Source organism: Pezoporus occidentalis, unplaced genomic scaffold (genome assembly GCF_034315485.1).
Source record: "Pezoporus occidentalis ecotype Australia unplaced genomic scaffold, CSIRO_AGI_Poc_V1 ctg208, whole genome shotgun sequence".
Lineage (NCBI taxonomy): Eukaryota > Metazoa > Chordata > Aves > Psittaciformes > Psittacidae > Pezoporus > Pezoporus occidentalis.
Genome location: NW_026913943.1, coordinates 311522 through 334507, shown reverse-complemented (window position 1 = coordinate 334507; position 22986 = coordinate 311522). Strand labels below are relative to the sequence as shown.

At 55.7% G+C, this 22986-nt stretch overlaps 1 protein-coding gene and 1 long non-coding RNA gene across 7 annotated transcripts in view; one reads left to right on the top strand and one right to left on the bottom strand.

The window, feature by feature from the left end:
* The first annotated feature begins 14999 nt into the window (after positions 1-14999).
* PEMT (phosphatidylethanolamine N-methyltransferase) overlaps positions 15000-22986 on the top strand; it is a 41032-nt gene continuing 33045 nt past the window's right edge. For 2 of the 6 annotated variants that reach the window (XM_062619004.1, XM_062619003.1), the window contains exons 1-3: positions 15174-15314; positions 18757-18864; positions 20218-20357. In XM_062619004.1, coding sequence (XP_062474988.1) covers positions 15240-15314; positions 18757-18864; positions 20218-20357 — 323 coding nt within the window. In that variant the 5' untranslated portion in view covers positions 15174-15239. Of the gene's footprint in view, positions 15105-15173; positions 15315-17278; positions 17454-18756; positions 18865-20217; positions 20358-22986 lie in introns of those variants that run through there. The other 4 variants (XM_062619005.1, XM_062619006.1, XM_062619008.1 and 1 more) reach the window with 4 other exon arrangements.
* On the bottom strand, positions 16645-17275 carry LOC134163830 (uncharacterized). Its single transcript, XR_009964862.1, has 3 exons — positions 17017-17275; positions 16745-16925; positions 16645-16698 (listed from the first exon to the last, which is right to left on the bottom strand). It is a non-coding gene; the product is annotated as an uncharacterized LOC134163830 (long non-coding RNA).

Sequence of the window (22986 nt, the reverse complement as noted above, 5' to 3'; positions counted from 1 at the left end):
CCCAAAGATACCCAAAGATGCTCAAAGATGCACAAAGATACCCAAAGATGCTCAAAGATACCGAAAGATGCTCAAATGTGCTCAAAGGTGCGCAAAGATGCTGGGGGCTCAGGCATCACCTGGGGGCAGCTGGAGCTGCTGGATCAGGACCTGCTGATTTCCCTGGATAGGCAGGGAATCATCACCAGGATAAGCCATGGCCAGTTGGCAAGTGTGACCTTGCGGCATGCCAGTACCTGCAGCTGTCTCCCAGCTCCAAAATCACTAGTCTGGGCTTGTTGGGCTGTAAGCTTGACAGTGAGATGTGGAGTTTGACAGTAAATCCAGCTGTTTCTCCCGCTGTGTGTTCCCAGAAAACCATGGGAGATGATGAATCCAGGCATCATCCTGCTCCATCACAGCACCAGTGCAGTGCAGCGACCCATCCCTGCTATGGGGAGGGGTTGGCTTAATCCATTGGGCGCTTTTCTTCCCTTCTAACAGGCAGCGGCATCTCATCCTCCAGCCTTCTGCTGCATCCACGGGGCTGCTCCCAGAGCAGGGGGGGCAGCTGAGCGGGATGCAGTTGGAGAGAAGGAAGGTTTTGATCCCCCGCCAAGCCCGCACGATCCCGTCCAAGTTCACACTGGCAGATAATGAGCTTTAATGAGCAGGCCACACTAATTGGTAAGCGATCCCAGAACCGTCTGTGGCAGAGGCAAGGGAAGAGCAGCTCTGGATGAGGAGGGGGCAGCAGCCTGCGGCATTCCGGAGGGCAGGAATGGGCTGGGGCTGCCCCCAGCAGGGGCTCTGCCTGCCCTGCTGCCTGTGGGCACTGCAAACAGGACCATGAGTGAGGTTGCTAAGCGTGAGCAGGGTTTGCAAGCCAGGACAGCAAGCAGGATGTACAGGATCTCTTCCCAAGCTGCTTCACAAACATCACCGGGGTGAGATGCATGGGCAGAAAGAGCCATGGGAATGGGAATAGCCATGCTGCCTGCTCCGAGCTCTTTAGGGGGTGAGAAACAAGATGCAGGGAGATGGAGGCGTTTGCACTATGGGGTGATGAGCAGCCAAAGGGCAGTTGGCATCCACAGCAACTTGGACCCGGAGCAGGGCAGGGTGAGCCTGGGTGATCCATGGGGCACAGCCAAGGCGGTCCTGATTGGAGATCACTGTAAATTCCCCTCTCAAATGGAGTGGAAAAATGCTATTAAGCTAATACAACATCACGGGGAAGGACGTTCTGCCTGTAATTGGGCTGTGATGAGGGCAAGGAGCAGGAAATGACAGTGCTTGGGGTGGTGGGAGCACAGAGCAGCTCAGCACCACACATCCATGCTTTGCTGTGCCCTGCCTCAGTTTCCCCATGTGGCCAAGGGGCAGTGAGCTCTGCTCCAGCAGCCAGGAGATGCTGGGAGCTGGGAAACTGGGGAGCAGATCTGCCAGAGTCACACAGAACAAGGAGAGCAGCAGCATCCTGCATCCCCTGGGTACCACATTCCCTAGGAAAGAGGAGTATGAGGCACCCTGTTTAAATGGAGGGTGTCCAGTGGGGTGGCTGCAGCTGGGATCACCCAAAGGTGGGATGCAGGCTGGGGAGCAGCATGGGCTGGGGGCTGCTTGACTGATGTCCATGCCTCTGGAAACCGGGATGACGGCTGATGTGGGTGGTGGAAGCAGAGGGATGAGGATGCTCATCAGCTGCCTGGGGATGCAGGGCTGGCAGGGGTGAGGTCTGCCAGCACCCCCAGGGACAGGGCAGGGGGGTATAGGACTTCATGGGTGTCCCCATTAGCAGTAATTAGCGGGGTCACCCCGAAACAGGATCACCCGTACCTAGGGCAGGCTGGGGAGCTCAGTGGTGCGAGTAGGAGCTTGGGGACCCCCCCCTAAGGAGCAAAGGGGTGCCTTGTGCCCAGCTGCAGGCGCCGTGCTCCTTCCCAACACTAAGGGGCAGCCTCTGCCCGGCTATGGGGCAGTAGCACCCTTGGGGGGGGGGGGGGGGGGTCCATCACCCTCTGGGTCCCATGATACCCAACCTGGGTGACACGGTGGGTCCTGGCAGGGGATGTCCTTACCCAGCCCAGCCATGGGTGACAGCGCTGCTCGGGGTCAGAGCGGGGCAGCGCTGCCTGCTAGGAGGCAGATAAGAAGCAGGGTTGGCAGCTGTTGGTACCATCTGCTGCATTGGAATCACAGTGCACTGAGCAAATAGCGTCTTGGGACAAAAACCCGTGCTGCTGAAGGCAAAGAGGTGTTTCTGCTGCAGGTAGTGACCTGCGGAGCCACCGCGGGGGTTTGCAGGGCTGTAAAGAAGAGCAGGGATAGAAACGAGTGCTGGGAGTTGTATCCTGCCTGTGTGTCCGTGTCTATGGGTCTTGTGCTGTACAAAGTGCTGATAGGTGGGGAAATGCTGCTCTGCAGCACAGAAGCCCTCAGTCCCACACTGAGCAAGGTCCTGCAGCCTGTTCTGCACCATCAGGACATGGAATCATCCAACTATAGAATGGTTTGGGTTAGAAGGGACCTTAAAGCTCATCCAGTTCCAAACCCTAACCCTAACCTTCCACTAAACCAGGTTACCCCAAGCCCCATCCAACCTGGCCTTGAATAATGCTGATGGGAGGGCAGGATGTCCCAAGCCCTGGTCTCCCCCAGCACATACACCTAATACAATCCTGTGAGTACCTTATCAATCGTAGCAGGCTACGTTATACATACACCTCAATTCTGTAGCCATCTAAGGGGGGGTAAATGCAACCCACAGCTTTATCCCTGTGCTGGGGACAGGGACAGTGATGGTCACCCAAGGATGCAGTGGCTTTGGGCAGGACACAGGCAGTGATAAAGCAGGGCTCTGCTTGCTACCTGCCAGCTCACATGCATGCAAACCCCTCAGTGCTGTGGCTCCATCACAGCTAAGTGCTCACGCCAGGCTCAGCACCACTGGGTCGGTTGGCACACGTTCTGCTCCACACTCATCCCTTCCGATTCCAGAGCTTCCAGGCGCTCATCACCATTGACCCCACTGCAAACGGAGCTCGCTGCCTGCTCATCCCCTCCTGCATCACCCGCAGCTCCTACAAGGCGAATGGGATACCTGCTAAAGCACCCCACAAAGTCCTGAAGGGCTCCAGGGAAACTTCTTCTCCCTGGCATCCACTAATAGCACTTGTGGGAATGGTTTAAAGCTGCTCCAGGGGAGGTTTAGATTGGACGTTAGGAAGTGTTTCTATGCAGAGGGTGGTCAAACACTGGAACAGGCTCCTTAGAGAGGGACAATGCCCTTTATAACATGATTTAACTGTTGGCCAGGCCTGAAGTGGGGCTGGATGATCATTATAGAGCCCTGTCAGTGGAAACAGTCTGTTCTACTCCTTTCCATTCCATCCTATCTCATCCCATTCCATTCCATTTTTCCATTCTATTCCTATCCTATCCTATCCTGTCCCTATCCCTACCCTATCCCATTCAATTCCATTTTCCATTCCATTCTATTCCATTTTCCATTCCATCCTCTCCTCTCCTCTCCTCTCCTCTCCTCTCCTCTCCTCTCCTCTCCTCTCCTCTCCTCTCCTCTCCTCTCCTCTCCTCTCCTCTCCTCTCCTCTCCCTATCCTATCCCATTCAAGTCCATTTTCCATTCCATTCTATTCCATTTTCCATTCCATCCTATCCTCTCCTGTCCTACCCTATCCTACCCTATCCTTTGAAACTCATTCCCACAACCACCTCAACCCCTCTTTGCCCTTACCCATCTCCCTCACCCCCATGCCCCAGCCCAGGCTGCTGAGCTGTTTCCATCCCCACCAGAGGATTTGTGGCCGCTTGCCTGGGCTCAGAGGGCAGGGATGCTCGGATGAACCACCCAGCATCTCCCCGCTCCTCCCTGGTGTAAATCAGCTCAGCGCGGGCTGTTCCAGCCGCGCTGATTTACGCCGGCTAAAGGACACTGCAAAGTACAGCCGTGATTTAGGAATCCCATTAGGACCCTGCCACTTCTGCAGCAGAGGAGGAGCAGGTCGGGTTGTCTTCTCCTCCCGGAGAAGAGGATGCAGTGAGGAGCAGGGAGCAGCCGTTCCCTGGATCAGTGCTCAGAGAGCACGGCTTCATCCTGCAGAGGTAAAGCCTTGCCTATGATTTATAGCAGGCAGGAGGAGCCGGTCCCATCTGCTACCCCAGGCACCTACTCTCTCTTTTATATTAAAGCATGACAGCTAACAGTGAGAAACAACAGAGCTGCAGGAGAAGTGGGGAGGCAAAAGCTGCAAGGTGGTGGGAGCTGAATCTACCTCCGTGGAGAAGAGATGAGCATCACTTTGCATAAAGGGAGAGTGAGGCAAACAAGCCCTCAAAGTCACCCAGAAGGAAAGAAAATCTCCTCTTGGTGCTCCCTCATCCTCCTTTCCCAATCCTTCCCCTGATTCCCATTCGCACTAAGGGCATCTTACCCTACGTGATGCTCTGGTGCAGAGCACAGCCACACAAATCACCCCTCAGCCAGGCGAACAAATGGCTAAACAACAGCAAAGGCACTTTGCAGCATCAGTTTCTCAACAGATTTAGCAGCAGACTGGCTTTTCCAGTGCAGCTCTGCCTCCAGTCGCTTCATGCAGCCTCCATCATGTACCACCCCCTCAAGGAAAAGAGGAAAGCAGTTAAAACCCAGGCCATTTCACAGAAAGAGCATCCCCAAGCAAAACCAGCTCCTTGAGGGCTGCTGCAGCTCTCCACGCTCTGATTTAAAGGCCAAGCAATTAGTGCAGGAGGATGGCAAAGCACTTCCAGTGGTGCTCAGGTAGGAGGTTTACTGCTGGTTTGGGATGCTAAGGATGGGAGCAGACAGTGCTCAGCTTGGTGAAGGGCTCACTGGTGGGAAAGGGATGCTGAAGATGAGGAAGACCTCTGTGGAGGATGCAACTGGGGGAGATGAGCATTAGTTGCAGCTCCTGGGCTGGATGCTGAGTGACCTTATTGAGGAACCCCTGGAAACATCTGGATGTGGGGTGGTTTGGGTCGACACAGATAACACCAGTGAACAGACCAGCTTTCTGCCCATGCCTTGTTCATCTCAATGGCCTCAGTGGTGTGGGCTTCCCCATGCACTTTGGGGGAAGGCTCCTGCTGCATTGCCCCTGCAAAGAGCCAGGTCCCACCAAGCACAGCCTTCTCCATCTCAACCTGGGCATCCCCAAAGGCTGGTTGGCTTTCTTATGGCACCATTGCCTCTGGGAGCAGCACATCTTCCCTTGCATCACCAGATGCTCCATCTCTGGAAGTGGGGGACCCACAGGAGCACCCCCCCTTCCCCATCACTGCTCACCTCACAGCTAAAGAAGAGCTGCTCAGAGACAGCTGATGGGGGGGGGGGGGGGAAGAGGAGGTTTTAACCCAGGACTGGCAGCAGGGAAAAGGCTTTTCTGTGCAAGTGTTAATTGAGATAAATTGAGCCGTGGGGAGATGATTTGCATTTGCCAAATCAATCACTTGCTGCTCATCACCCCGGGTGCAGTTTGCGCACAAGCTGCTATTTGGCTTGGGCTCGGGGCCAGCATTGAGCTTGCCTGGTGTTACACCCCAAAACCTGCTCCCATTTCCCTTCCCAATGGCTTTTACCTGTTTCCTCTGTCCCGAAGGGCAATGAGATGCTGGGAACATATGGAGAGGTTTTCCCAGCCGTTCCCTTGGCTTCTCCCCTCTGTGGCTTATGGCTTTGGGGTCCCCCTCATCCCCACATCCCCCTTCCCCAGGCCCGCAGGGACACAGCCATGGGTGTCTGCACCATGGTGGTGCCCTCCCAGCACTCTCTTTTTGGGGTAATTTAGTGACATTTCAGTCCCTTTATGCAGCTTGTTGTAACAAATGCCCTCAGGTTGGTTTTTAATGATTAAACGCATTACATACGTGCGGCTGTGCCTGGGGGTTATCCATCCTCCCTTCCCTTGCCTCTGCTGATGGCAGCATCAGATTGAGCTGTCTCTATGCTCAGCACCGTCATCAGCTGTGTTTTAAGGGGTGAGATAGAAGCTGTGCGCTCCAAGGAGGGACCAAGGGCAGCCCATGCACATCCCCAGCATCCCGGGTATGGTTTGACCTGCATGGACCAAATCTTTCCCCACCTCCCTCATCCTTCCCTGTTTGAAAACAACCCTCCAGTGGCTCATCTCCCACTCCAATGGCTCGTTTCCCACAGCGCCTGAGCTGTGCCAGCAACCTTGAAGAGCCAGGGACACGCTGTCCCTCTGGAGAGACTCCCTGAAAAGTCAAGGCCAGGCTGGTAGCGCATCCGGGATTTACCTCCATCACACTCATAATGCCACAGCCTTGCCGTGTGCCCTTGGCCATGTCCCACATTCCCCCCCCCGTGATGATGATGCTGCTGTTTGGAGGCGGCGAAGGGGGGGAAAGGAATGTAAGTGTGATGGAGAGATGGAGCAGGATGCTGCCGGCCACACACTGTGCTCCTGGCAAGGTTGTGAGCTGCAGGCGTGTAACACCGCTCCTGCCTCCCGGTGCCTGGGATTAGCTTAATGGCACAGGGAAATAACAGGATGAAAACTCACTCCCCTCCAAGCACTAAAAGCCCAGTTTCAAGGTTAATTGTGTGCCCTGTGGGAACGGCTTTTGTGAGCTGCAAGGGGCTTGATTAGTGTCATCTAAGCCAAGCAGAGAGAGCGTGGTCCAGGCCCATGTGTGCCCCCAAGCCTGCTCTCCTTGGTGGGGAGGTGGTAGATTGCAGGCAGCTTCCCTTCCACCTTGTGGGGCCGGATTTGGGGCTGATCATGAGACCCTGAGATGCTCCTTGGCAGCTTCAGTGCTGCTGTAGCCTCGTGCTCCATCCCTGCACCCCTGGTCCCGTGCTTGATGCTTTGTGAGCCTGCTTGCGGCGTCCCATCATGCCGTAAACTGATGGAGCAATGGGAAAGCATCCTCATATGTGGAATATCCAACATGGGGGGTGAAAATGAAGCCAAAGGCTTGCAGTGGATGCAGCACAACTCAGAGTCCTGCACCGTGGAAGCGATGCCTGGCAGGGACAGCCCATCCACATCCACAGCCCACCCGTTCCCAACCCAAGGCACATGCTTCCCATCGCAGCATCCCGGCAGCTGGAAGGGGGAGCAGCTCCTTGGGGGTCCCCACACAGGGTCCCCGTGCCCTGGCTTGGAGCCACTGACTCCACTCCACTCCAAACAGCCCCTGAACTGTTTCCCATCACCCGGCAACCCTCCTTGCTGCAGAGCCCATAGGGATAGCCATGACCTCCTATGCAATCCGGGCCAGGAGGCTCCCTGGATGCCTGCCCGTCTGGGCTGGAGCAGACCTTGGAGAGAAGCAGCCTGTTGGGATTTAAAGTTCTCCCTAGACTGAAAACCTCATGTCAGCCCCTGCTAAACCCATCTGCTGCCAAAGCCTCCTTAGCCATGCTTCCAACGGGATCGCCATCCTCACACCCCTACCGTGCCCACATGGATGCAGCCGGTGGGTGCTTTGTCCATCCGGAGCTCCCTGCTCCAGTCTCTCCTCCTTCCCCTTCTGCCCTTTGGCTTCAATTTCTCCCCTTGGCTGCCGATGTCCAAATGGGGCCCCAAGGGACTCCCCACCAGCAACAACAAACCAGAGCAGCAAACATCCGTCCCGACAGCCCCACTGCCCGGGCAGTGACCCACAGCCCCGACAGATGCCCTTTTTATGGGGATCTGCAAGAAAATCCCAGTTCCTGGCATGGGCAGGCTGCAGGCAGGGCCTCTGGCAAAGGGATGTCTGGAGCTGTGACTTCCAGGCAGTTTAGGGCTTCTCTGGGTGTGGGAAGAAGGAGGGATGCATGGAGGGAGGACCGGCGACAGCATCTCGTCCTTAGGAATAAGGGCATCAAGCACCTTAAGCAAGTTAAACAGCCTGGTTTAGGTGGATAAACCCCAGACCTTTTCTTTCAGGCCCTGTTTTTGACAGGGCAGAGATCAGTTTGTGCTCAGATGTCCCTCATCTTATATAAAGTAAAGGAAGAGAAAGAAGAAGTTGGCTCCAGCAGCTTCTTTTTTGCTCCAACAACTCAAATCAGCCCCCAGCAATGGCACCAGCTCCCACTCTGCCTATAGGGAGGGTCGTGGCAGCACAACCTGGTTGCTTGATTTGGGGGGTCCCCATAGAGAGGTGGTTGGTGATGCTCACAGCTCACCCTCCCCTCCTGCTGCTATGATTCAGAGCTTAAGGCTCTTAGTGGTAAAGAACAATGTATGTTTAATTCATTTAAGGGAATTAAGCTCATCTATGTCTGACTACTCCCATCACCTCCACTTCCATTAATGCCTGAGCTGCTTGCCTGGTTTCCTTTGGCTCTGGAAGAGATTCAGCATTACAGGGAGACCCATTCCCTGCAATTCCACAAATGCCAGTGCCTGGAGAGCAGCAGAAGACCCCCTTCAACCCATCCCCATGGTAAGGGGGGTACTTTTGGTTGCCCACATTAGTCCTATGGGCACTTTCAGCCTTATGACTCCCTTTTCATGGATGGCACAGGGAGCTGGCAGTGCTTGGTACCAGGGTCCAGCCAAGCAGGACCAGCTTATCCCTATGGAGGAAAGTGGAAACCCATTCCTGTGGGTGGAAGTGGAGCAGATTGCCCTTGGGATGCACTGAGGAAAAGGCTCTGCTGGACTTATACACCCTTTCTGCTTTCAGTATCAGTCTAGCTCAGAGTGAGTATGATGCCCAAAGCAGTCTCCCTGCTTGGGGGCTGCTGTGCCCCTTGCCAGTGGGACACAGGGACAAAGCTTGCTGATCATGGGGCCTCTGCTTTCCTGGGGTCCCCAGCCTCCTTCCTGGGGTCCCCAACCTTCTTCCCATCTCCCTTTTGGGATGCTTCTGTGATGCAGCTCACAAACAGCCGAGAAAACAGAGGGGAAAGAAGAGAAGATAAAAATAAACAGCATCAGGAGTGGGTTTGAAGTAAACAACAGCAACACATCAAAGAGGAGGGAGAGTGATGCTCTGCGGGGGTATTTATAGCCGGCTCTGTGCTTCCATGGGATAATTCCCCCATGGAAGTTTCATCCCTGGCCCATCCAGGAGTGTGTGTGTGTCCAAGACCTGCATGTCAGCCCTTCCTTAGGGATGATCCCGCGTGGTTTTAGCCAGGAGGCAGAGCACATCCCTACAGCTTTTAGACACATGGCAGGGCTGATGCCCCCAGTAGGCTCCAAACCCAGCTCTTTGCTGAGCACCAGGGCCGGGCTCCTGCTGCAGTGACCATCACGCATGGCACGAAGCAGCCCCCATTACCAGGCTTTGCCCCCCACCGAGTCCTCAATGAGGGCTCTTTTCTCTCTGCATCCCTCCTGGGTGTCACATCTGAGAGCCAGGCTGATTGCTTGGGAATAGACAAAGCGAGGGATGAGCAATGGCCATGGAGGTGATGCTGGGTGCTGTGACTCAGCTCCCTCCATCACCCCTGCTGCGGTGAGCATTAGGAGAGTGTTTGGAGAGCTCAGCATCCAAAACCTGGCTGCTTGGCTCATTATATGTGTCTGGAGCAATGTCCCATATCCCTGCGCTGATGATGTGCAGGGAAGTCTTCTGGGGGCTGGTTCAGTCCTCTGTACCTTGAACCATACAGGTAAAGGCACTTGGGGTGCACAGGGAGGGTTCTAGGTGCAGAGAGGACCAGGAGGTTCAGGCAGCATCAGGGAAAGCTGCCCAACCTCTTCGGATGGACCCATGGGGCAATAGGGGTTGTTTCCTACCTCCAGCATGGGACATCTTGCAGCCGGGGGATGTGGTAGCAGTGCCTGTTTCAACTGCCTCCTGCTTTGGGAAGCCTTAGCCTCTCTTAAAGCATCTGTCCCCATGAAAGGTGCTTTGGAGGGATTTGAATGGTTCAGGGGATTTAGGGCTTTGGGGGAGAGCAGATTGGCAATAAAGCCTCCAGCCAGCTGTGCAGAGTCAGGACCCTTGCAGAAGAACAAGCCGGAGGGATTTCCATCCCAAAACCTCCTTGCAGAGCGATTTCCATCATCCCAGAGCCCCAGAACCTCATCCCTCCTTGCAGCATCTCCCAGGCTGGATGAGCAGCAGCCACTGCAGTAGCTGCTCACCCTCACTGCTGCTCTCTAATCAGACACGGGCTTTGCAATTAAGCATCACAGAGTACCCCGGGGACAGAACCCGCTGTTAGAGCCTGGCTCAGACGTGGCTGGGGAGGGAGAGACCTGATTTCCCACTTAGCAGACAGGTCACGAGCGGTGCATTCATTGATCCCAGAAAGCAAAGCCTCCGCTTCATTAGAGACACACTAGTGATGAACACAGCCTCGGGGAGCAGGGAAGCTGCTGTGAATCCTTCCCTAAGTGCTGTTTCCATTGGGTTCGAAGCACTGATGCTGGGAAGCTCCTCTGAGAGCGTGGCTTTGCCTGCTCCTTGCTGCAGCACCCATCACACTTGTGGCTCTGGGAATAGGCTGAGGCTGGAAAGATGCACTTTCGAGCCTCTGTGTCTGTCCCCTCCTGCTGTGCTTCTCCCCACTGATGCATGACAAGGGCACGATGCCCTGGGTTAAAGGAACACAAGCTGTGGCTCTTGCCAAGGCAGAGCACCGGGGCAAGACCACCAACGTGATAGTGTTTGCAGGGGGTGTCCATCCATGAGCAAAGCCTTAGGAGAGCTGGTTTGGGTGCAGGCAGTGCAAAAGCAGGGCAGAGAAGAGGCAGCCCCAGGCCATTGGGGCACGGGGATGTTTGGCAAGAGGCTTATGCAAGGTCCTGCCCTGAACCAACCTTGTGTACGCAGCGTGTTGAATGTAAAGGGGAATGTTCCCCTTTTCCTGCAGGAAGGACAGATCCTGCCCTGTCCTCTGTCTCTGATTTGCCCTCCCCAGGTCAGCTCTCTCCAGAGGGAGGTTTCCTCACAGCCTCCTGCCAACAGTTACTGGCAATAACTTCTCAATGCCCTTCAGTGCAGCTGCTCAAGGCAGCAGATGGGGATGTGGGCTGTAGCTGTGCCAGGCTGGTTGCCCTGCAAAGCCTGCTGCAGGATAAGCTGGGCTTTATGCGAGTAGCTCCATCTACACCCAAAGTTCCCATTCCCTCCTGGAAGTCACAGAACACCAGGTTGGAAGGGACCTCAAGGATCATCGAGATGCTATTGAGAGACCTGTTGAGATACTGGTGTGGTTAATGGGAGCACAGCGGGAAGAGCATCACTAGGGTTGAGCATTGTGAATGAGCTGGAACAGGGCCCAGTACCATCCCCTTCCCTGCATCACGACTCCTCACATCACGATCACAACACCCACAGGCGGAAAAGCAAGGGAAGGACTGTGAGCCTTTAACGTGGAGACTTTCCTGGAGGTTTTCCTGCTTCTCTGTGTGAGGGCAGACACGGGGTTTAAGGAGATTTCTGCTCCATTGACTCACGCTGCGCTGCAGGTTCGGGACAGGGATGTGTCACCCTGCTCTGGTGGGTGTCAGGGCTTCCTGCTGCTAATCCTTTAAGGAAAGCATCTCCCATGGGTCATCCTCTGCTGTCAACAGCAATGAGCTTCCCACTTTGTGGCACGTCCCCTTCGCAGGGGCTGTTGTTCAGCAACTGCTCCTGGGGCAGATCTCAAGCTCCCAAGCATTTGGCTCCTGTTTCTGGCTCACGCTGGTACACGGAGGAGCTGGAAGCAAAGCATCCTCTTCCCAACCTGGCTTTCCGTTTGGGAGCATCTTGGGTTTTGCTGAATCACAGAATGGGTTGGGTTGGAAAGGACCTTAAGATCACCCAGTTCCAACCTCCTGCTATGGGTAGGGGCACCTTCCACTAGAGCAGGTTGCTCCAGACTCCATCCAATCTGGCCTTGAACACTGCCAGGGATGGGGCATTCACCACTTCTATGGGCACCCTGTTCCAGCACCTCACCACCCCCACAGGAAAGATCTTCCTTATATCCAATCTGAACTTCCCTTGTTTTATGTATGGAGCTTTCTTCATCCCTGGGTATTTAAGGGAACTCCAGGAGCATCTGGGCACAGAAAGAAGGGAAGGAGCAGCTGCCTCTTTGGATTTACAGGGATCAGCATCCCCGGCGAGTCCCCAGCATTAAGCAGGGTGTAACAGGGAGCAGAGTGTGACTCACATCCCATATGTTCCCAATCCACCGCGTTCAATCAAGCCTAATAAAATTGATAGGGGAGCATTGAAAATCTCGTGATTAATTCTTTATGATCTGTAATAGGGGAGCTGTGTGCCAATTACTCGAGTAAATCATTCATCAGAATATAAATAGAGCTAACTTCCAGCACAAACACTAAAGGATTTCCACTAGGATTGCAGGGCTGGATTGCAGCATTGCACCACTGGTGACAACATGTTTATCTCATGGAGGACGGAGGAGTAGCTGTGATTTTTGCTGCCCCAGCCTTCAGCTCCACGCTCCAGTGTTGTTTGCTTCTCTCTAGGTTTGCAATGTTGCCCTTTACCATGCGATTCCACGTTCCATCCTTGATCTCCATGACCCCTGAGCCCAAAGCTTTGCACGTTCGCAAGGGTTAAACCCAACAGGGTTTATTTCAGGGCAGGTTTGGACGTGTGGACCGTGACACAGCCCTCAGGGAAGGGGACAAATGGGGCCTCTGTCAGCAAGGGATGGCGCTGTGGTGGGAGCAGATTGTGAGCTCAGCTACGAGAAACCAAGACCACAAGCAGAAAGCAGCCCTTGCTGGTGACCATTGAGGCTTGATGGGGACACCCATAATGTGGAAGCTGTGGGTGCTTTATATCCCCTTTTCCCCTTTATCTCAGCAAGAAAACTAATCCTTTAGTCTGGAAGCTTTCTCTATGGCTTGGAAGAAGAGAGATCCCTCTGTGCTGAAGCTGACCCAGCTGCAGTTTCCCACCAATATCTCACTTCTATGGGAAACTCACCCTGCCCTGGATTTCCACGTGTGGAGTCCCCTGGCTCTCCTTGTGTTTGAAACTGCAGCTTGCTAACCCGCAGGCAGCGAGCACCCTTCATGGCCTGACACACACATGCATTGCTGATCATAAAATCATGGCATCACAGGATGGTTTGGGTTGGAAAGGACCTTGGGACCATCCCGTTCCAGCCCCTCACACCAGACCATGTCACCCAAGGCTCTGTGCAACCTGGCCTTGAACACTGCAAGGGATGGAGCACTCACCGCTGTGAACATGTGAAACACATGGAAACCCTCCAGTGCTGCTGCAGGAGATGCCAACAGAAGCAGCGGTGGCTGCATGATCCCTGTCAGCTCCCCACTGCATCCCATTTCCCAACCAGCAAGCTGGATCCTGGTCCGCACCCAACAGGGATGCTCCATTATGAACGGCTTCGTTTAAGGGCTTTCTGCCCACAGAGACATCTGCAACTCAACACTCATCAATGACCTCTTGGGGCCATAGTGGGATTTCAAAGGGCGCTGGGAGCTGGGAAGAGACTTGGGAAAGCCAAGGGCAATGCCCTCTTCCTCAGCTTGGTGCTTGGAAATGGGAACCAGGATAAAAGGCATGCCATGGGGACAAGGGGAGGGATGGGAACACAAAGAAAAGCCCTGCAGAAAGCCCTCTTTGTCTCCTTTTCAGCTGCTGGATGTTTCCGAGGCGGGACAGAGATCAGTGTAGAGCAAACACCCCCGGTCCTTAGGTGCAAAATGTTCCCTGGACAGGAGATTTGGCAGCGGGAATGGTGTGGGTGTGATTCCCTGCCCCAAACACAGCTGAGCACAGGTAGGGCACTGCAGCACATGCCTTTACTGGGTGCTTACAACATGATAGATGTGTATGTGACAGCCTAGCTCTGCTGGCCTTGCGTGAGCTCCCCTCTGCACCTCCTCATTGCCCATCCCTGCCTTCATCCCTCCAGTTCCCTCATCCAGACCCATTCCTCCTCCCAGCCTGCCACAGCATCCTTGTCCTTTCCCTTGCTGCAGGGAAGAGGTTTCTCCCTGCTAATTCCCTCCCTGGAGGACCATTTCCTCCCCTTTGAACACAGCCATCACTGCTGTTCCCCCTGCATCCCCTTCGCATCCCTGCTGCCCCAAGCACCCAGCTGGTGGGACTGACAGAACAAACATCCTCCCATCTGCTCCGGCGCCCCAGCCGGGGAGATGACACAGGGATAATCACACACTCAGCACAGCAGAATTATCCAGTGCGAGGGAGAAGAGGCCGGAAGCAGCTGGAGAGCATCCGTAGGGAATGCTGCTCCCACCACAGCTCCTGCATCCCAAACTGGAGCTGCACGTTATACTGGGAACGGAGGGGTCCAGCCCCATATACACACCCCAAGTGCTGACCCTGCAGCAAGTCTGGAGTAAGGAAAGCTGGATCCCCGTGGAGCCAACAGCTGTAGCTGGGCTGCTCTGGGTCTGTGAAGCGCATCCTCCAAGGATGCCATGTTACTGTGAAGGGCTTTGTGTGATCCATCACTCACATTTAAGTGCCAGGGCACGAGCATCAGGACATCCCATCCCTTCCCTGTTCCCATCTGGGATGGCCGCTTTGCAGCTCATCCATGAGGTTCCCTTCAAATCCAACTCCTTTTTGAATGGAATGTGTTTCCCCTCAGAAGACGGCCTGCGGAAGGGGATGGTCCACGCACAGACCCTCAGCTCCGCACTGCACCCAGCAACATCCCGGAGAGAGTGCAGAAGATAAACTGTATTAGTCATAGTAATAACAGCAATTACAAAGCCAATGCTACACCTGCTGACGGGAGCCACCCGCAATGATTTGCCCTTGATTTGATGGCTCCATGTTTTGGACTGGAATGAGTAATATCGGGCAAAAAAACATCTAATTTCCACAGCCTGTCCTGTGCTAGAAGGCCACTGGAGATGGGTCCTGGTGCCTGCCCCTGCTGCGAGCCCTTCGTAGGGGCAGCACAGGCCGCGCCTCAGCGCCGGGGCCTGCTCCACCCGCTCCCACCCTCGGCCCCACACCGGCTGCCCGGGGGGGACGGGGACTCTGTGGGTGGTGGGGGCCGACCCACGCCGGGTCCGGTCCCGTCCCGTCCCCCCCCCCTCCCCGGTTGCTTCACCGGGGCAGGGTCGAAGTCCAGGCTCCGGCAGCGCGCTCCCGCAGCCGGACACAGCCCGCGACGGAGGCGGCGGGGCCCGCGCCCAGGTCAGTGCTTGCCCGAGGCGGCCCCGGGCTCCCCGCTCCGGAGCTCCGGAGGCGGGACTACGCTTCCCGGCAGCGCCAACGCGCGGGGCTCCGCCGGGGAGGCGGCGGCGGCGGCGGCCGCGGCCCCGCTCCGCCATGGCGGGGCTGGCCGGGGGCCGGCCGTTCCCTTGGGAGTGCTGCGAAGGGCTGGGCGGCCTGGAGTACGGGCAGGTAACGGCGGGCGGCACCGGGGCACGGCCCGGCCCGGCCCGGCCTTGGAGCGCACAGGGAAGGCGGGGGGGGGGCCGGCCCGGGCCCGGTTCTTTCCCCCCCCCCTCCGCGGTCTCTATCGCAGGTGCACAGGCCCCGGGGTGCGCGGTGTCCGGTGCCCGCCCAGAGCGGTGCCACGCGAGGCGCGATGGAGTGGGGAACAGCCTGCGCTGAGCCAGGCAGAGACCATGGGTGCTGGGGCTGCGGCAGTGCGTGCCCGTGTGGCTCTTGGGTGCCCGTGTGGCTCTTGGGTGCCCATGTGGCTCTCAATGGGTGCCCGTGTGGCTCTTGGGTGCCCATGTGGCTCTCAATGGGTGCCCATGTGGCTCTCAATGGGTGCCCGTGTGGCTCGCAGTGGGTGCCCATGTGGCTCTTGGGTGCCCATGTGGCTCTCATTGGGTGCCCATGTGGCTCTTGGGTGCCTATGTGGCTCTTATTGGGTGCCCATGTGACTCTCATTGGGTGCCCATGTGGCTCTTGGGTGCCCATGTGGCTCTTGGGTGCCCGTGTTGCTCTTGGGTGCCCATGTGGCTCTTATTGGGTGCCCATGTGACTCTCATTGGGTGCCCATGTGGCTCTTGGGTGCCCATGTGGCTCTCAATGGGTGCCCATGTGGCTCTCACTGGGTGCCCATGTGGCTCTCAGTGGGTGCCCATGTGGCTCCTGGGTGCCCATGTGGCTCTTGGGTGCCCATGTGGCTCTCAGTGGGTGCCCATGTGGCTCCTGGGTGCCCATGTGGCTCTTGGGTGCCCATGTGGCTCTCATTTGGTGCCCATGTGGCTCTCATTTGGTGCCCATGTGGCTCTTGGGTGCCCATGTGGCTCTCAGTGGGTGCCCATGTGGCTCTTGGGTGCCCATGTGGCTCTCATTGGGTGCCCATGTGGCTCTCATTTGGTGCCCATGTGGCTGTCATTGAGTGTTCATGTGGTTCTCAGTGGGTGCCCATGTGGCTCTTGGGTGCCCACGTGGCTCTCATTTGGTGCCCATGTGGCTCTCACTGGATGCCCATGTGGCTCTCATTTGGTGCCCATGTGGCTCTCATTTGGTGCCCATGTGGCTCTTGGGTGCCCATGTGGCTCTTGGGTGCCCATGTGGCTCTCAGTGGGTGCCCATGTGGCTCTCACCCAGTTCCCCCCTGTGGCTGTTCGAGTGCCCATGTGGCCCTTACTGTGTGGCCATGTGACTCCCATCAGGTGCCCATAGGGCACTCACCCAGTTGCCCCTTTGGCCTTCACTGGGTGCCCATGTAGCTCTTCCTCAGATGCCCATGTGGCTCTGGTCCAGTTGCCTTTGTGCCCCTCACTGGGTGCCCATGTAGCTCTCACCCTGTTCCGCTGATGGCTCTCTGGGTGCCCATATTGCTCTTACGCAGTTGCCCATGTGGCTCTCACCCTGGTGTCCATGTGGCTCTCACTGGGTTCCCATGTGGCTCCCATTGGGTGCCCAAGTGGCTCTTTCTGGATGTGGCTCTCACTGGGTGCCCATGTAGCTCTCACCCCGTTCTACCTGTGGCTCTCTGAGTGCCCATGTGGCTCTTACCCGGTTGCCCATGTGGCTCTCACCCAGTTGCCCCTGTGGCTTTCAACTGGGTGACTGCGTGGCTCTGGTCCAGTTGCCTTTGTGGCTTTCACTGGGTGCCCGTGTAGCTCTCACCCCATTCCACCTATGGCTCTCTGGGTGCCCATATGGCTCTCACCCAGTTGCCCCTGTGGCTTTCACTGGGTGCCTGTGTGCCGCTGGTCCAGTTGCCATTGTGGCTCTCACTGGGTGCCCATGTAGCTCTCACCCAGTGCCTCTCTGGGTGCCTGTGTGGCTCTCACTGGGTGCCCATGTGTCTCTCATTAGGTATCCGTGCCGCTCTCACCCTGCCCAGCTTTGGGGTTACAAGCAGGCAGGCAGCATTTGCCGCAGTTATCGATCACCCCTCGGGGAGGAGCGGACAAAGTTGACTGTCCTGTACTTGTCCGTGGCTGTCCCAGCCTGTAGGGACAGCTCATCCTAAGGGGTTCCCCTTTTATCCCTGCAAGCACACAGCAGGCACAGGCCAATCCGCCTCCCACTGCCAGGCACGGATTTGGTTGTTGAGGAGGAGGCGAGCAGGTGAGTGTGTTAACGATGCTGCCAGGCAGGATTAGTAGGTCAAGAAGCTTCTGTTCAGCCTGTGCTGGTGCTGTTCTCAGTGCTGTACAAAACGAGAGGCAAGAAGTTGTCCTGGTCACTGGATTGCAGTTGGAGCAGGACCAGGCAGTAACAGCCCGGGTACCCGGCTGGGTTTGGAGGGATGAGGTCTGATGGTTAAAGGGCTGCTCAGGGGTGAAGAGAAGGGAGGAATACGGGGAGTTGCGTCAGGATCAGGTCCTAAGGGCTGTTCCCATCATAGTTGTTCTCACTGGCTGGGCAGGAGGCACCCGGACATGCCCTGGGACAGCACAGGATCCATTCCCAGGTGCTTTGCTCTTGGCTGTGGGAGGCACCAGATATAGCAGCCATGAATCTCTGGTTCTAACGTGTGAGGAGCCAGCGGGGATTTCTCTCCTGGACTAGCAAGGTGGAGCTGATGCCTTTTCAAACCTTTCCTGTTCCTGCATCCAAAGGACTTGCAAACACAGCTGTATTTAGGAAGCAGAAACCTTCCACATCCCGCTGTGTTGTCTTGGTTTTGATTGAAGCGAGGGAAGGGCTCGGGCTGGGCTGGTTTGTCCTTTGTTTTCCAAGTTTTGGGGAAAAAAAAACATAGGAAAAAAAAGAAGGTGCTGAGTGTTTTTCATCTAAATCCCACTGCAGGGAGGAGAAGCAGCAGGGCTTATTGCACCTAAACATGCTGACAGTGTCAGGGAGCCCTCCTGGGGAAAACAACTCTTTCTTAAGTGGAGAAAGGGGGAAAAACTCGGAGCTTTAAGGGCTTTTTGTTGTTGTCATTAAGGAAGACAGGAAAGTCTTTAGCAGCTTACAGTGCAGCTGCATCTCCCTTCACTGTGGAAGGGGTTCGCATTGCTCTTACTTTATGGAAGGCAAGTTTGAGGCTGCCACAGTTCATTGCTTGGAGTTTCCATGCAGACCAGCATCCCTGGGACACAAATCCATCCCTGGGGATACCAAAGCACTGTGAACACGCTGAGGTTGGCAGCTGCCCCATAGGGGCTGGTGCTTGTCCCCACAGTGTCCTCAAAGTGCTCATGTCCTTCTGAGTGCTTCCTAAGAACCCCATATCCCTGAGGCTTGGAGGAGCCCCCATCCTTCCTCTTGGCTTTGCACCCTGAACAGAGCATTGCCTGGGGCTATGGAGAAATTCCTCTGCTCTTGCAAGGCAGCTTGGTTTGAGATGAAGTGCCCCCTATTCGGGTGCAACACCCAGTGTCCCCCCAGGATCCTGCACCCCCAGTGACTGTCCTTCCCTCCCCAGGTGGATGTGACAGTCATGGCACGGCTCTTCGGCTACGTGGATGTGACTGACTCTGCCTTCATTGTGGCCGCCCTCTCCATCGCCTTCAATCCTCTCTTCTGGAACATGGTAAGAGCTGCCTGTGCACGGCTGCCCTGTTGCTTTTAGCCGTCCTTTGCCAGCTCCAGGGGGGTCTCCTTTTGGCCACGCTGGAGGATAAACCTCTTCTGGGGGTGTCTGCTGGGCTTGTGGGGTGAATGGTGCTCAGTTATTAAAAGTGGAGCTGTGCTGCAGAGAGAATTCCTGGGGCTGGAGGTGCCTGTGATGTGTATCCTGGACGAGGTGAAGGTGGGATTCAGTGCGGGATGCAGAAGGAATTAGGAGCTGAGCTTGGGAGATGGAACAGAGGAATCAAACCTGTCTTCTCCTGCACCTCCCACCCCAGCAGGTCGCCATTGGGACTGAACATAAATGGCATTAACCCTCTGCACGGGAGGCATTCCCTGCTGCTTCCCCCTGAAATGTGTTGGTTGTGTGGATGGCAGGAAGTAAAAGCAGCCAAAACATAACCTGAAGCAGTTCTCCCTTCATCATGCTGCAAAGAGCTGCAGGGTTGGCAGCAGCCCTGAGCAGGAGCAGGGGTGCTCCTGTGCAGAGTGATGCTCGCTGTCTGTGTGGGTGCCATAGCGCTTCAGGAGCTGAGACTGGAAGAGTCTTTGCTGCCCTTTACCACTGGGGTGTTGCTGCTTTCCTGCACCACCAAGGAATAATCATGTCCAGCCCCATTTTGGAGCGCTGCAGAGCCAAACGGGAAGCCCAGGCTGACTGCAGCAGAGGGGCTCCCACCCTGCGCAAGCCAAGGTGGGGATGAGGCCTTCTCATGGAAACGGGATGCCATTTCAGCCAAGATACCCAAACCTGCCCACCAAACGCAGGCATTTTCACCCTGGGGGAAGTCTCCTTAAAGAAAAGGCCTTGTTTTTTCCACAGGGGGAGGATTGGGCTCTCTCTGAGCGCGGGGGCTTTAGAGATTGTCTCATGCTGGGCTTTGGAAAAGCGCGGCTCTCTTGGCTCTGAGTCACTTTGGAAGCCTCCGTCGGAGCTCTTTGTTGCAGCCCCCCTAATTTCTCATGCAAAGTCGTTATTAAGAAGCCTCACGGTGTCTGAAACTCGAGCTAGAACCTGCCACATTATTTCGACTGCAGAGTCATCCTTTAGCATAAAGAATCAATGAGCGAGCTTCAGGATGCGGTCTCTGGGGGGAAGAGATTGGCTCCAGCGACAATGCAGCATAAAAGGGAGAAGGAAAGGGGGGAGAAAGGCCTTTATTAGCGTCTGCTGCTACGCCTGCGCCTCGTGGGATGCCTGCAGCTTGGGAAAAGAGCGTGGCTTTTCTGGATCAGGAGTTTGGCTGCTGTTAAAGGCCAGGGAAAGCTGATGTAACAGCAGGAAGTTCATTGCGTTGCTGTTGTCCCCTTCCAGCGTCTGAAGAGCATTGCCGTTGGCGGCAGGTGGCACTGCAAGCAAGACGTGCAGGGCCTGCGCCTGGGAGCAGAAGGCATCTCTGCATGGCTTTGCAGTGACCAACCCGAGCTGGTGTGGTGGTGGAAGGCTCTGGGGAGGTGAGCGTGGCACCAGGTGTTGGCTGTAGGGTGGCTTGTGCAGTCCGTGTGCCTCCGTGCGTACGCTTGCTGCGCCCCAGCATCTCCCTGCTGTGTCCAGGCTCCGTGTGTGGCTCACAGCAGGCACTGCTGGAAGGCTCTTGCAAGGGGCATGCGGGACCTGCAGCACTGAACAAGCCCCTGCTATCGGGTGCATTTTAGCAACAGTGGCCACAGCCATCCGTGGATTTTCCCTGTCCTGCTTCCTTTACCTCCTCCACCATCCTTTTATCCATGTGTGTCCCCTGCCCATACCCAGCCAACAGCTCTTCTTTTTCTGCATCCCTGCACAGGCTCCCTTTGTCTTCTGCTGTTTGAGTTCCTTCCCAGCAGCTGAGATCGCTTCTGCATCCGAATTACTTTGGGCTTGCAAGAGCTTTAGTGCAAAGACTGGATTGCTGTGCAGTGCCAAGCACTCTCTGCTCTCTGTGCTTTGGAAGTAATACGGGATCCTGGTCCAAAACCCTCCCGAGCGTGAAATTCCTGGTTTGGGGAGAAATTGGGTGGGGGTGCATTGGTTTAGTTCAGTGTCTTAATTCCCCATTTCTGCTGAGCTCTGGCCAGATCTGCCTCTTGCAAAGCTTGGCGCCAGGTTGTCCTTACTGTGCAGAGCCTCTGAATAAGTCTGTGGTGGGGGAACCCCAGCTCCATGCAGTGCTTGGCTGATGGAGAGGCGCATCTTGAGGCCTCGAGCATCCTCAGCTGTTTGCCCTGGAAAGCACCAGGGATTAACCCTGCAGGGTTTGGGGGTGAAGCACAAACTCCAGAGGATGTAGAGGAGCTCCAGGGAAAGCCTTGATGCTCATGAAGTCAATGTGTGTACTGTTGAGAGCAATTTAGAGCACCAGGGGCACTTTGCAGGACTCCAGCCAGGTTGGATGCTCCCTCCTGTTCTCCACAAGGGAGGAAAGCTCTCCAAAAGGCCTCAGGACTCCCAGTTCTCACCTTTCCTCCCTGTAGCCATTCTCAATGGGTATCATGAATGTCACTCCATGGTCACCTCTGCCTTTCCCCACCAAACCCAGGGCTGACCCCCCTCCTCTTCTGCTTCCACCCCTCTGTGCCAATTAGCATCCTGTTTGTCTGTCGCTGGCTCCCGGGTTATGCTGTCCATGGCACAGCTTGGATTTGTTCCTCTTGTTTTGCTCTGGTTTTGTCCTTGTTTTCTCTTCCCTCTCTCCTCCTCGTGCTGTCTGTGCTTTCCCACCCGCCGTGCCTGTTATGAGAGGAGCTGCTGAGAGCCGTCATCCGGCATCAGGCAGGGTGCAGGTGAGGTCCTGAAAGGCAGGAGCAGAGCTGGTTTGGGAGTGAAATCACTTCAACTTCCCCAAAGATGTTCAGTGCACTGGGAGACCCGAGCTGTGGGGCTGTAGTAGGTGCACTGCTGGTCTCTGCTGTAAAACATTAATGAGGTCAAGGCAGCAGCAACTACAATAAATCCCATCTGTGTTTGGAAGGCCGTGGAATGATGGGAGAAACTTCCCATCCCTTGGTAACTAAGGAAGGCATTAAATAGCAGCTCCTTGGGGACAAACACTTTCAGGCCAGGAGAGGCAGATAACCTGCATGTGGGAGGCTTTAAAAAGCTCGCTGAGCCGCGGCACATGGGGAGGTTCTAGAAAGCTGGAAGGTTACTGACCCTCTCCAGAGCAAGCAGGCAAGTGGCAGAGCCATGAGGCAGGTAGGCTGACGTCTGCCACCACATGAGTGAGTTTCAAGTGGGAAGCGCATCCATCAGCAATCCTTTTCTTGGCTTGAGGCTCTTAAAAACTCCTGTCTGGCGTCATGGACTGATTTAGAAATGGCACATCTTCAGCTTGCTCCTCCCCTCACCTCCGGTGACCCCCTGAGACACCCATCCTCGCCCAGAGCAGACCCTCGGATGTCACGGTTAGGAGCAGGCTGGGTGTAATTTAGCATGGTTTTAAATAGACCCCATCAGACAAACGTGCTTTTATTCATCGAGGTTGCAGCTTTTCCTGTTGAGGGTAACAAGATCTCAGTTTGAGACTTCTGTCAAGTGCTTAAACTGCATGAGGTTTTCATTATGGGAGCAGTTGCGCAGGGAGCTGGGCTGACAGCGCCGGGCTCCTGATGGATGTGAATCTCTTGGTTCATTTCTTTTTCATTTCCCATCTTTTTCTCCTTCTTTGGAGACTGCCGGGATCTGCCAAGTGGATGAGAAGTGCTTGTGCTGGCGGGAGGGGGATGTTTGCAGGCTGATTTCATCTACCCCTGACCACTTCTTGCTAAACTCGGAGGAAGGTGCCTGGCCCCAAAACATCCCCACGTAGCTGGGAAGGGGCCGGGAGCTTGGACGTATTGGTATTCAGACATCAGCAAGCCTTTTGGGGACAGGAGAAACCTGCTTGATGCTGGGGGGAAGGGGTTCAGCAGCAATCACTGTCTGCCTTACGAAGGGAAGGATTGAGCAGGGGATTGATGGTGGTGTGTCAGCACCTGGCTGGGGAAAAGGAATTGCGGGGTGTGAAATGGCTGTGTGAGGGCTGGTTAACTGAAGTTTATGGGGTTGGGAGATGAATGAGCTGCAGTGATATAATGGTCTTTTCTGGCCTTCACATTCTGCAAA